Source organism: Myotis yumanensis, unplaced genomic scaffold (assembly GCF_028538775.1).
Source record: "Myotis yumanensis isolate MYYU_CA2020_CCGP unplaced genomic scaffold, mMyoYum1.0.hap1 SCAF_23, whole genome shotgun sequence".
NCBI lineage: Eukaryota > Metazoa > Chordata > Mammalia > Chiroptera > Vespertilionidae > Myotis > Myotis yumanensis.
In genome coordinates this window covers 10,850,052-10,862,924 of record NW_027223774.1, presented here as the reverse complement: position 1 = coordinate 10,862,924, position 12,873 = coordinate 10,850,052, and the positions used below count along the sequence as shown (strand labels likewise).

The 12,873-nt window shown below is 57.8% G+C and overlaps 1 protein-coding gene across 2 annotated transcripts in view; it reads right to left on the bottom strand.

The window, feature by feature from the left end:
- Positions 1–7,020: 7,020 nt before the first annotated feature.
- The window catches only part of SLC8A2 (solute carrier family 8 member A2), a 34,546-nt gene continuing 28,693 nt past the window's right edge, over positions 7,021–12,873 (bottom strand). The window contains exons 8-10 of one of the 2 annotated variants that reach the window (XM_070402075.1): positions 12,508–12,607; positions 9,512–9,698; positions 7,021–7,812 (exon numbers count right to left, since the gene is read on the bottom strand). In XM_070402075.1, the coding sequence (XP_070258176.1) occupies positions 7,101–7,812; positions 9,512–9,698; positions 12,508–12,607 (999 nt within the window). In that variant the 3' untranslated portion in view covers positions 7,021–7,100. Of the gene's footprint in view, positions 7,813–9,511; positions 9,791–12,507; positions 12,608–12,873 lie in introns of both variants that reach the window. The other variant, XM_070402076.1, reaches the window with a different exon arrangement.

Sequence of the window (12,873 nt, the reverse complement as noted above, 5' to 3'; positions counted from 1 at the left end):
GGCCTCACCCAACCAGGTGAAGGTCTGAAGAGAAAAGACTGGGGCCTCCTGAGGGAGAATCCTGCTTCCGGGCTGCACTTGGACTTGAGCTGCAGCATCGGTGTCAGCCTGCTGGCCCGCCTGCAGCATTTGGACTTGCCAGCCCAGCCCCACAATTGCATGGACCAGTTTAAAAGAATAAGTCACGCCCTGACCGGTGTGGCTCAGTGGATAGAGCGTCGGCCTGCGGACTCAAGGGTCCCAGGTTCAAGTCCGGTCAAGGGCATGTACCTTGGATGTGGGCACATCCCCAGTGGGGAGTGTGCAGGAGGCAGCTGATCGATGCTTCTTTCTCATTGATGTTTCTAACTCTCTATCCTTCTCCCTTCCTCTCTGTAAAAAAAATCAATAAAATATATTAAAAAAATAAAAATCATCATTCTCCCCCCTTTTTTTTAAAAAAAAAGAATAAGTCCCTATCATCTATCTATCTATCTATCTATCTATCATCTACCTACCTATCTATCTACCTACCTATCTATCTATCTAATACACATCCTATTGGTCCTGTTTCTCTGGAGAACCCTCATTAATATACCTTCCGAACCTAAAACACTGTGAGCATGTGAGACATGGCAAAGAAGGAGAGAAACAAACATGAGAGCTCCAGGCTCAGCGTCCCTCACGGAGGCTGGGTGAGCAGTGTGCTGTGTTCACGCAGGCGGGTATTACTCGGCCGAGGACACAGGGACAGAGGGAGTCCCTGTGCAGACCAAATGCAAAGGAAGACACGGCTCCTGTCCTCAGCCGCAGCTTTCGGCTGACAGCCGGCCCCGGCGCAGCCTGGTGAGGGGCATCTCAGACACCAGATAACTTAGCGGGCACATGTGACTGCAGTCCCTGGTCCCCAGTGAGAGAGAAGAACAGCTTGTCATTCTAAGCCACTGAGTTTTAGGGTGATTTTTTTGTTCTGTAGAAACAGATGCCAAAACAGGAAGCTTGGAGGGTCTGGAAAGGTGGGTGAGGGGTAGGAAGCTGGGGGTAAGTGGGTGTGTGTGTGTGTCTCAGGCTGCCAGTTACTTGGAGGAAACAGGCCAAGGACTTGGGGAACAAAGAGGAGGCCGAGGAAATCTGGGTTTCAGAGTTTGGGGAAGGTCAGAGGATCAGGACTGGCTCTAGTTGGGGCCCTTCATGTAGGAGCTGGTGATGCAAAGGCCCTGGGGCTCCTTGGCCTGAATTTCCGCAGTGCATTCGGCTGGTACCTCTCATCTGATTGGTGAGCGTGTCTGAGCATCGCCTCTGTGTTCCTTCAAACCTTCCGCAGGAGGCTGTTCACTGTCCTCCAAAATCCAATCTTCCCCGTTCCCTCTCAAATCCTCGATGAGCTTTAGCCTGATGACTTAGAATACAACTTCCCCCAGCTCCTCTGGCAGCCACGCAGGTCCGGTAACTGAGATGCAGAAGGACGTGATCCGAGGAACTCCTGGGTATAACCTCACAGAGGACGGTGGATCCGGGCCCTCTCCTCCCGTCTCCATCCTCTGGTTGGAACCATGCCCGGAGGTGAGCCGTCTGGGACTCCCAGGCCAGGGCCGGACTGGCTGTCAGAGCCACAGGACGGAGAAACCGGGTTTTTTATTGCCCTCATGAAGGAGAGTTGCAGACTGTTACGAGAGAGAGAGAGAGAGAGAGAGAGAGAGTGTAGTCTTATTTAAACCACAATTACTTCGGATCCCTGTTATTCATGTATCTTAATAAAAATATTAACGCCCTGGCCGGTTTGGCTCGGTGGATAGAGTGCCGGCCTGCGGACTGAAGGGTCCTAGGTTCGATTCCAGCCAAGGGCACATGCCCGGGTTGTGGGCTCGATCCCCAGTGGGGGGCGTGCAGGAGGCAGCCAATCGATGATTCTCTCTCATCATTGATGTTTCTATGTCTCTCTCCCTCTTCCTTCCTCTCTGAAATCGGTAGAAATATTTTTAAAAAAATATTAACAGGAAGCCCTTCCCAGGGCTTACAGACAGACCCCTCTCCAGGTTCTGGAAGTCACTCCCTCGGCCTGTCCCTCAGTCTGGGGGTGTTATGCTCCCCCTGCCACCCCGCCCCCCGCCCCTGGGTGCTGCGCCATCCCTTGTCCATTTGCCCACACCCTGACCCCTCAGCTCCCATTATGTTCTTACACTCGCCTCCCCCACCCAGTTCCGGGCCATCGGCCTCCTCCTGGGGTCTTGCTACAGAGTCCTTGCCCTCGAAAGTCCCAACCTGGCTGCCATCTCTGGCCCCCTGCTCAGCGTGTGCCCCCCACTGTGCTGTGATCCCGGTGAGTGCAGGGACATGGGGGCCCCTGCAGTGTCCCCAGCAGAGCGCCAGGCACAGAGCAGGCCCACAATGAATAAAGTGAATTAAAGAATCCCAGGGGCCCTGCCGGTGTGGCTCAGTGGGTTGGGCATCATTCAACCAAAAGGTTGCCAGTTGGATGGTCACGGCACATGCCCCCGTTGCAGGCTCCATCCCCAGTAGGGGGCGTGCAGGAGATAGCTGACCCATGCTTCTCTCTCTCTCTCTCTCTCTCTCTCTCTCTCTCTCTTTCTCTCTTTATATTTTTATTGATTTCAGAGAGGAAGGGAGAGGGAGAGAGATAGAAACATCAAAGATGAGAGAGAATCATTGACTGGCTGCCTTCTGCATGCCCCCTACTGGGGATCGAGCCTGCAACCCAGGCATATGCCCTTGGCCAGAATCGAACCCGGGACCCTTCAGTCCGCAGGCCGACGCTCTATCCACTGAGCCAAACTGGCTAGGGCATCTCTCTCTTTAAAAATCAAATTTTAAAAAATCTTTAAGAAAGCAGGAGGCAGCCAATCAAATGATTCTCATCATTGATGTTTCTATCTCGCTCCCTCTTCCTTCCTCTCTGAAATCAATAGAAATATATTTAAAAGACAAACAAAAAATAATAAAATAAAAGACATGACAACTCAATATGTTTGAATTCTGAGTCAAACAAACCAATGTAAAAAAAAAAATACAACCTTAAAAATTTTTTTTTAATCTTTAAGAAAAATAAAAGAATCCAGGGGCTGGAGGGAGAGAAAAGCTGGTCCCTGCCGCCCAGCTCCCCCAGGGTTTGGTGGCCTAGCAGCTGGGACTCAGGAGGTACAGCAGGTTCCCAGGACCCGGCATTCCGTCGCTCCCGGGGGAATGGGGTCTAAGCCGGCAGGCAGACATTCCCCGAGGGGTCTCGGACTTCGAGAGGGAGCAGGCCCGGCTGAGGGACCCTCCCCCAACCCCACTGCACGAATGTCGTGCACTGGGCCTCTAGTTTAATATAATGATAAAAATACATAGAAGTTAATATAATATAGTGTATATAATTCTAATAAATTATATGTTAAATTACAATCGAATACAACGGCCCTGTGAAATAGGTCCCATTATTGTTATGTTCCCATTTTCCAGACGAGGACACTGAGGCACGAAGAAAATAAATCTTCCTGTGAGGCTGCCTCCCGGGGCAAATCATTTAAGTCACTCCCACGCTGACTCCCTTGGACGCCTTCATCCAGGTGGGGATTGTGAGGTTTGGGGGTGAAGGGACATCTGTAAGGTTTTGCATCATCTCGTCCACGTCCCCAGCTCTGGGGACACCCAGCACTGAGTTGAGCCCTTACTCAATGCCCCCCCCCCTCCTCCAAAGTGTGTCCCTGTCCCCTGACCTCAGCCCTTCCTCGCCTAGCCGCTCTGCCCCCTGAGCCTCAGCTTCCTGCCTTGGGCAATGGGAGTGACACTAGGCCAGTGGTTGGCAAACTCATTAGTCCACAGAGCCAAATATCACCAGTACAACGGTTGAAATTTCTTTTGAGAGCCAAATTTTTTAAACTTAAACCATATAGGTAGGTACATTGTTATTAACTTCATTAGGGTGCTCCTAAGCTGGCCTTTGCTAAAAAAAATCCTCAATCTGATTGAGGTACGTTCGCTGAGGTCAACCCCTTCCATCTCTCCCATCTTGTATACTAGTTTCGTCTATCTCCTTTCCGAAAACCAACTTCTGCGCACGGGCCACGAAGTTTCAATCGCACTGTATGCCCGCAGGTGGTATTTTGTGGAAGAGCCACACTCAAGGGGCCAAAGAGCCGCACCTGGCTCCCGAGCCGCGGTTTGCCGACCACTGTGCTAGGACAATGGCGGTTTGAATGAGGCTGTGACTGGGAGAGCCCAGCCTGGAGCCTGGCATCATGGGCTCCATAACTACCAGCTGCTGAGGGCGCCGTTCACACAAACTCCTCTCCAAATGCTGTCGGCCGCCCTCCTGTCCAGGACTCCGCTGTGTCACACCTGCCCCCCCCCCCCCCCTGGCGACAGCCCTCTGGGACCCCATCACCCTCCAGCAGCTCCCCCTCTCCTTCAGGTTCTCCAAAGTGTGTGGCCTCCATGCCCTGACTCAGTTTCCCCAGCTGCCACTCCCTCCTCACTCTGGACCAGCCTGACTTCTGCCCCCACACCCTCCACCCAACAGCTCTCCTCAAATCCTAAATCCCGGGGTCCCTTCTCCTTCCTCCTCCTCCTCCTCCTCCACCTGCCGCAGCCTTTGACCCTGCGGGCCACGCCCTCACTCTGGAAACTCTTCTCTGAGTTTCATGCGCCCAGGTCACCACCTACCTCTCCTGGCGGGTCCGATCCGTGGGCAGCTTCCCGTCTTCCATGTGCCCCTTAGAGGTCGGAGCCCCTCAAGGCACTGCCCGCGCCCCTTCTCACTCCGCACCCTCTCCCTGGGCAGCCCTCCCCCTCCCGAGGCTTGGTGACACCTCATGGTCAACAAATGGCAAATCTCCCTCCAGGCTTCCCCTCCCTGGCGTCTCTGGACGCCCCACAGGCACCTCGCCCTCAGCACGCACCCCCTCAACCCAGCGCCTTCTCCACGCCTGTTCTTCCTACCTCGCCCCCTGAGCCCTTACTCACCCCCCCTCTACCCCCCAAAGCGTGTCCCTGTCCCCTGACCTCAGCCCTTCCTCCTTGCTCCCGGCCCAGGAAAGACCTCACTCTGAAAACTCCCATCGCCCCTCCTCTCTGCGCCCAGAAGCTGAGGCCATTCCCGCTCTGACCTCCGGCTTCTGCTGGAGTTGAGCCAATGGGGAGGGGGGGACGGGGACGGGGGGGAGGGGCTCCAGCAGGAGACTGGTGGGCGGGAGGAGTAAGTTGGGGTGTTCACTCTCTGTCCCCCTTCTCTCCTGGGGAGGGTCGGCGGGGTCTGCGCTCCTCTGGAGCCACAGCCACAGCCTCGGCGGTTCCGGGGACTCAGCTCACACGCCCGAGCTCAGGGTGGCCACTGCTCCCTCTACTGGCCGCCCCGGGTACTGCGCCGTCCCTCCTGTGTCCACGTACCGTCCCTTCCATAAACTCTCCGCGGCTAGTCTGAGCGCACCGTCCCTTTCCCGCAGGGGCCTCCCTCTCAACCACCCCCTTCTCCCCACCTTCCTCCCCACCACCCGACTCCGGGACCCCCTCCTCGGCTGCCCCAGGCCCCTCCCGGACCCCCCAGCCTCCGTTCTCACAGGTAGCCAGAAGGAACGTTTGAAAACGTAAATCGGACATCCATGGCCTGCCCCACTCCACCCCCATGAAATCCCTTCCAAAGCTCCCCTTTGCTCTGAGGACAAACTCCAAGCTCCTCAGCGTGGCCGAGAGGATCTCTTATCATTGGTCCTTTCGAGCTCTCTGCACTCCCCGCGCCCGCATACTCCGTTCATGCTGACCACTGGCTCGAAAAGGCTAGGGATTCACAAGTCTTCCCCCCTATTCCGGCATTCTGAGAAAGTGGCTTGCTTTATTCGGGGAACCCCCCCATCAACCCCAGCTCCTGCTCAGGCAAATCTGGTTCCCAGGGCGCCCGGTGTAGAGGAATATTTTGTTGCTGATGGATTAGGGGCGTGGCTAGGGAAGCTCCGGGCCAGGAGTGAGGGCGTGGCGGGGGGGGGGGGCGGGGGGGAGCTGTGTGGACCTTCTGGGTGGCTGGTTGCATGTGGGTGTGTCCTGCAGAGAAGGGGGGGGGGGGGCTGGAAAAAAAAACCAGATTTCCTGGTCTACTTCCCAGCTGCCGAAATCCCAAAGCCCTCATTCGCTCCCTCCTCCTGCCTCCCAACTTCTCACCGGAAGGCCGTTTCCCAGGCAGAATTTCCAAGTTTTATGGCAACTTTTACAGAAATCACAGAGAAAAGAGACAGTGACTGGTGCTGGTGAGCTGGGAGAGGAGAAGGGGAGGGGGCGACAGTCTGGGGTGCTGGGCCGGTGCACAACAGGACGACCGGACGCTAAAAACCCGTGGGAAGCGGGGTGTGATGGGGGCTGCGGGGTTATCCTCGGAGCCCCAAGAAGCGGGCCGCACTCCCCACGCCCCAGGTATGTCCTTTGCGCGGGGAAACATCAACAGTAAGAAAACGCAGGTGGCCTACCAGCAGATGGGTGGCCCCCAAAGTTAAAAATGCCCCCCCCCGCCCCGCCCTCCCACCCGCCCCTGCTCCCCATCAGGCAGAGATGTGGCAGCATTTGCTGGCTTGTAGGTCCTCTGGGACCCTCGGTCTCCTCTTCGAGGGTCCTGCCCGGGTTGGCTGGCACTGCGGGCACGATGAGCCGTCTGGATTGTCGGGGTGGGGGGGTGGGGGGGAATGGCTGGACTCCCTTTGATTCCCGGCCTCCTCCCCAAAGTCCGTTCTCATGGCTGGGGGAGTCTCTGCCCTCTCCAAAGGAAAGTCGGCCACCCCCTTTCCCCAGGACATGCACCCTCCCGCGACCCCTTCCCCCACACACTATGTACACACAGGCCCCGTCCGGGGCGTGGCTGGGCTCTCGGAGGTAGTGGACGAGAGCGGGGCGCTGGAAGGTGAGAAATGGCGGGTCCCACAGGCGCCCCCTCCAGCTCTGAACCCCGACTGCTCCCCTCCCTTCTCCAGCCTCCAGAATGAGCGCGCTCCCAAGGGCCTGAGCGGAGAAGCCAGGGAGGTGTGCCCCCCTATGCACGCCCCCCCCCCGCCCTCCCCCCCTGCCCTGGGGGGCTGAATGGCGCCCCCTGAAGGTGGGGAAATGGCTGAGATCCTGGATATCCTGGGGTGGACCCGCCTCCTTCAAGGGCCCAGGGAGGGCGAAGTTCCGAGGCCCTTCCCCTTTGGGGGTCCTCGGTGGGAGTCAGGGCTGGGTGTCTGGGGAGGGTCCCTGAGGGCGGGGCCTCGAGGCGGCACCCGCCCCCCCCCAGGGGTGTGGACGGGCTGGAGGGGGTACCGAATGGGAGGAGGGCCTGGGAGGCTCGCGAGGGGCAGGGAGGGGCTGTCGGTGGGGGCCGTGGGCCGGGGAGGCGGATTCCCAGGAGGCAGGGAGGCTGAGTCCGGGCAGGAGGCCGCCTCTCCGGAGGCCGCGGGAGCGCGCGCGTGGCCGTCTCGGGGGGGAGCCGAGTCTGGGGGCGCTAGAAGCCCCGGATGTGGCAGTAAGCCTCGAGGCTGGCGAAGAGGATGTAGAGGAACCAGAGGCCGAGGAAGAGCGCGGTGGTGGCGATCTTGGGGCCGCGCGGGCCGCCCAGCTCGCCGCCGATGTGCGGCCGGCGCCGGTAGAGCAGCACGGCGATGCCCACGAAGGCGAAGACGGTGAAGAGCGTGACGGAGAAGGCCAGCGTGCCCGTGCGCACCTCGAAGGGGCGGCCCTGCACCGCCCAGTACACGGCGGCCACCGACCAGGCCACGCCCAGGCCCAGGAACACGTTCACCGCGTTGGAGCCGGTCACGTTGCCGATGGACGCGTCCGCGCACTGGTCCTGCAGCGCCGCCACCTTGCTGGCGAAGGTGTCTGCGGGCAGAGACACGCGCGGGTCACCCCGGGTCCTGGCGTCGACCCGTCCCCTCGCCTGCTGCCCATCGGACACACAGCCTCCCCACGCCCCGTGACCAGACCCCACACATCCTCCCCACGCCCCGTGACCAGGCCCCACACAGCCTCCCCACGCCCCTGGGTCGCCCCGTGACTCAGGCCTGGCTGGCGCAGGCCCCTCCTCCCCCCTGCAGCCCTGGGGGCACCCTGTGATAGACAAGAGTGTGAGGCCCTGATCCCACCCAAGAGGGAACGTCTGTCGCCATCCCTATGCCATCCCTATGCCATCCCTATGCCATCCCTATGCCTGCTCTACAGGACCAACCGCCTGCTTCTGTAGAACTCGCTGCCCGATTTCCGTGGGACTCGCTCCCTGCTTTCTAGGGGACTTGCCTACATTCACTGGGATCCACTGCCTGCTTTCTTTCTTTTTAAAAAAAAAAAATATTTTTTTTTTATTGATTTCAGAGAGGAAGGGAGAGGGAGAGAGAGATGGAAGCATCAGTGATGACAGAATCATGGACCGGCTGCCTCCTGCACGTCCCCCACTGGGGATCAAGCCCACAACCTGGGCATGTGCCCAGACCGGGAATGAAACCGTGAGCTCCTGGTTCAAAGGTTGATGCTCAACCACGGAGCCACGCCGGCCGGGCCTCTGCCTGCTTTCTATGTGACTCGTTGTCGCTTTCTGTGGGACCCGGTGCCCGCTTCCTGTGGGACGAAGCCTGCTTCCAGGGACTCACTGCCTGATTTTCGTGGGATCCACTCTGCACCCTACAGAGCCTGCTGCCTGCTTTCCACGGGAATCGCTGCTTCCCGTGACCCACTGCCTGCTTTCCCTGGGCCCAATCGGCTCGTTGCCACCAGGCCGGGTCAGGTCAGTGCCCGGCTCCACCCCGTGCAACCCCTTTCCTGTCCCTTCCCCACGTGGTTTCTGTCAAGCAGGGGCCTGGCCTCTGCGCCCCCCCCCCCCCCCCCTCCCGAACGTCTTGCTAACAACTCAGGCCTCTGGTCTGGAGGGCAGGCTTGGAAAGACCAACATTCCCCAAGGACAGCACCACACCTGGCTGGTGACCACAGCGATGTGGAAACCAAGGTTTCGGCCTCCCCACCCACCTGGCCTCCCTCCTCCTGCAGGAACTGCAGTCTCTGACACCCGGTGTTGAAGGGACTCTCGCTCGGGTTTATTTGGGAAGAGGGGACCGTGGCCACCGCGTTTTAATGGGACATAAGCCATGGCCTCTGAAACGCCACCATCTTATTTGTATGGCAACCCCGCCTTCAACCTCTGGTTTCTACTCGCTCCCTCATCTTCGGGAAAGCTTCAAAACTCACTGGCCTGGTTCGTCTCATGCCCAGCAACAGAGCTCTATCTGGTTCCTTGGCGGGGCAGGGGAGAGAAGGGGAAACGAACATCCTGCTTCTATGGAACCCATCATCAGGCTCTAGCATTTCCCACCTCCTGAGCTCCACCTGGTGGGGCGCTCCCCCTGGTTGCTTTGGGGACTCTACTCACAGTGAATCTAGGGGACCCCCACCTGCCTCTATTATCCACCAGGATACTCCTCTGGGGCCCCCCACATGCGTTCTGGATGATCCTATCGGCTCATCTCTGCAGGACCTTTCTCTGCCTGGCCTCTCCGAGACCCTAGCCCGCTGGTGGTCCCCAGGGGGTTACCGGGGATGGAGGTGCCCAGGGCCACGAAGACCACAGCGTTGACGGAGTCCTTGAGGCCCACGGTGCAGCCAAAGTGGGAGGCAAGGTCCCCGATGAGGGCGGTGAGCAGGCCGATGACCAGGATGCAGACGCCGAAGCAGGCCCAGCCGTGGCAGTACTCCGTGGGGGGCACGCAGGCGAACAGCACCTTCCAGAACACCGTCAGGAAGTGCATGACGTAGTCAAAGCACGAAGGCAGCCGCTCCTCCCGGGACCCGTCCTCCTCCTCCTCCTCGTCCCCTGTGGGCACACGACCCAGCTGGGGCACACACCCATGCCTCCTTCCTCGCCTGCAGCCCCACTCTGTTCAACTTCCGGACAGCCAGTCCCATAAAACGAATCGCTTTCCCAGGATCCCTTGCAGCTAGGTGTGTCCATGTCAGCAGCTAAGAACAATACTTTCCCAGGATCCCTTGCAGCTAGGAGAATGTTAGGCCCAGGTGAAAATATTTACTTTCCCAGAATCCCTCTAAGTTTCAGGAGGCCGAATGCCCAGTTGAAAATATCCAGCTTCCCAGGATCCCTTGCTGTTAGGGGTGGCCACATCCCTTTACAGCTACTGACAGCCATGTAGAAACATTCACAGGTGGACATATTCTGCAGGAAGAAGTATTCAGTTCCTTTGATTCGTTGCAGCTAACAGTAGCCACACGCTTGATTTCCCAAAGTCCCTTGCAGGTAGAGAGAACCATGTATCCAGCTAATAGTCACTCTCCCAGAATCCCTTACGGCTAGCAATGGCCACGTCCTCAGATGAAAATATTCACGTTCCCCAAATTCCTTGCAGCTAGTAGTCCTAAGCTAAATACTTGCTTTCCCAGAATCCCTTGCAGCAGTGGCCATGTGACCCCATCTGGCAATGAGGCTGAAACAGAGGGTTTCTGGAAATACCCAGTTTTCCTGATAGGGGCGGTGTGTTCTGAGCCTTGTGAAGGGCCCTTCATTCTTAGAGTCGTCTGTGTCAGCTATTGCGACCGAAACCGACCCTCTTTTGACCTGCAGTGACTTGTGTGATGAGAAGGCACAAATGACAATTTGTCCGCCTCGCCCTAAACTGACAAGCACAAAGCAATGAATGAAGAGCAAGGCGCACACGAGCGTGCCAACCCAACATCTGGAAGGCTGCTGATAAGCGACCCCGTGACCCCTGACCGGTCACTCAGAACAAGTCGGGGGATAAAAGGCAGGCGGCCACCAAATTATGAAGCCACTTCCCGTGGTGCAGCCCAGTGGCTCCGCAGAATGTCAGCGGCAGAGGCTGCCCGGTGGCAGTGGAGGCCATGAGAGCTGGACGGGCTCGGGGATTCGGGTCAATTATTCCTTCCCCACGTTTAGTCACTTGGCTTGTTAAGGAAATAAATGCTTGAATTTGTAGATGCTTCATTAAGTGGTTGTGTGGGGTTTTTGGGGCTCTGCATGTTACATCTCAAAGAGGGAGGCTTCTGCTGTGACCCCAAGTTAAATGGAATTGGAAACTCAAACGCGACAGGCCTGCTGCCCCTTCCTGCTCCCTCTCTTCCTGCCTGGAATACAGACTCGACACCTGGAGGGGCAGCAGCCATTCTGCAACCACGAAGCAAAAGCTGAGAAATAAAGAAGTGGCCTGGGGGTTTAATGACATTATTAAGCTGCTGCTAACTTGCCTCCTGCAGATTATTTTTCCTCCCGTGAGAAAAATAAACTCCTGTGCTTACGCCACTTGTGGTCGAGTTTTCAGTTACTTGCCAACCGAGCACACCCCTCGCTGACCACAGGGAGACATGGCGAAGGCCAGAGCATGGAGGACACACTCCTATTTGCCTCTGAAGACTCAGCTCAGAAGCCTCCTCCTCCAGGAAGCTCTCCTGACCTTCAAGCTGGGCCAGGCCCCCCTGCAGCTCCCGGAGGGCCCCAGTCCAGCCCTGCCCACTCTGGGTTGTCACTCTTGTGACAGGTCTGTCTCCCACACTGGACTGTGAGCTCCACGAGGGCAGGGCCTGAGCTGTCATGGTCACCTCTGTCCCCAGCAATGTCCTGTACAGGGCCAGGGCCGGGGATCCCTCAGAAGTAGATGTCAGAGGATGTGGCCTTGGGGGGGACAAACCACCTCGTTTCTATTAGGCCTCCGATCTGCTGTCTCTCGGCCGCTGCCTGCTGCTTTTCTATCCCCGAAGCCTGGCGTCTGTGGGCCCCACCTCTGACCAGTGTCTTTCCAACCACAGTTCTTGTGTTTCGGTTCCCACCGGATAGGCCTCCCTGGAGGGAAACTGATGCTGTGCAGGGGACAGAAGCCCCGAGCGCCACCGCAGCTCTTTCCGGATTCCCTGTGGGGCTTCCGGCCAGTCCCTCCTCTGTCTCTGGGTCTCAGTTTCCCCAATGTGTACCCCAGACTGTGATCCGAGTGTCATAGTGTCTCTGGCCACAGGGGGGCAGTAGGAAACCGTCTGAGGCCTCAGGAGGGTGGACACCTCACAGGGGATGCAGCTGGGTGCTGTGGTGACTGTCTCCATGGCAACAGAGGAGCCCAGGCTCTATCTGGGGGGGCAGGCCTTTTAACCTGTTTCCACCCTCCAATCTCCAGACGAAAGCCTGGGCGGACTCCTCCTGCCCGCAGCCCTGCACCTCGGCCCCTCCTCCGTCTCTGTCTGCCTTTCTCTCTGGGTCTATCTGCCCCTCCCTGGCCCCCTGCAGTTTACCGACTTCACTCTCTAGGTCCCATTTCTTCCGCCTCTGTCTTTCTCCCGTGAGTCTCTTTGTGTGCCTGTCTGCCTCTGATCTCCATCTTTTCTTTTGTCTTCCTGCACCTGATTCTTTCCTTTTCTCTTTGTCCCTCTCAGTGTCTTTCCTGTTCTTTTCTTTCTCTATCTCTCTGTCTTTCTCTCCTTGTCTCTTTCCCTCCGTCTTTCCACGCATTTCTCTCTGTGTCTCTCTCTGCCCACCCCTCCCTCTCTGTCTCTCTCTCCTCCCTCCCCACTTACCTGCGCTCACCGTAATTGCCTCCAAAAACTGCTCCCTCCACGAATGGGTGCCAATCACCAAAGCCAAGTTCGTTTTCTTGATGAGTTTATCCACTGTGTTCTGGGGATGAAAGGGTTGGAAAGAGATTGTTGGCTGCGATCACCCAAGACTGCCCCATGGGGGGGCCTGGGGTTGGGGGCCCGCACCCCATGCTCAGGGGCCCCCAACCTTCCATACCCCAGGGCTACTAGCAAAAGGGAAAAGGGAGGTGTGTGCTGTCCATGGTGCTAATGGAAGGACCTGGAGGGTGGCTCTGGACCCTTGGTTGCCTCTCTCTTGTGACCCTCATAGTTGAGCTCCTCTTAGACTCTCTCCACAGAAACAAC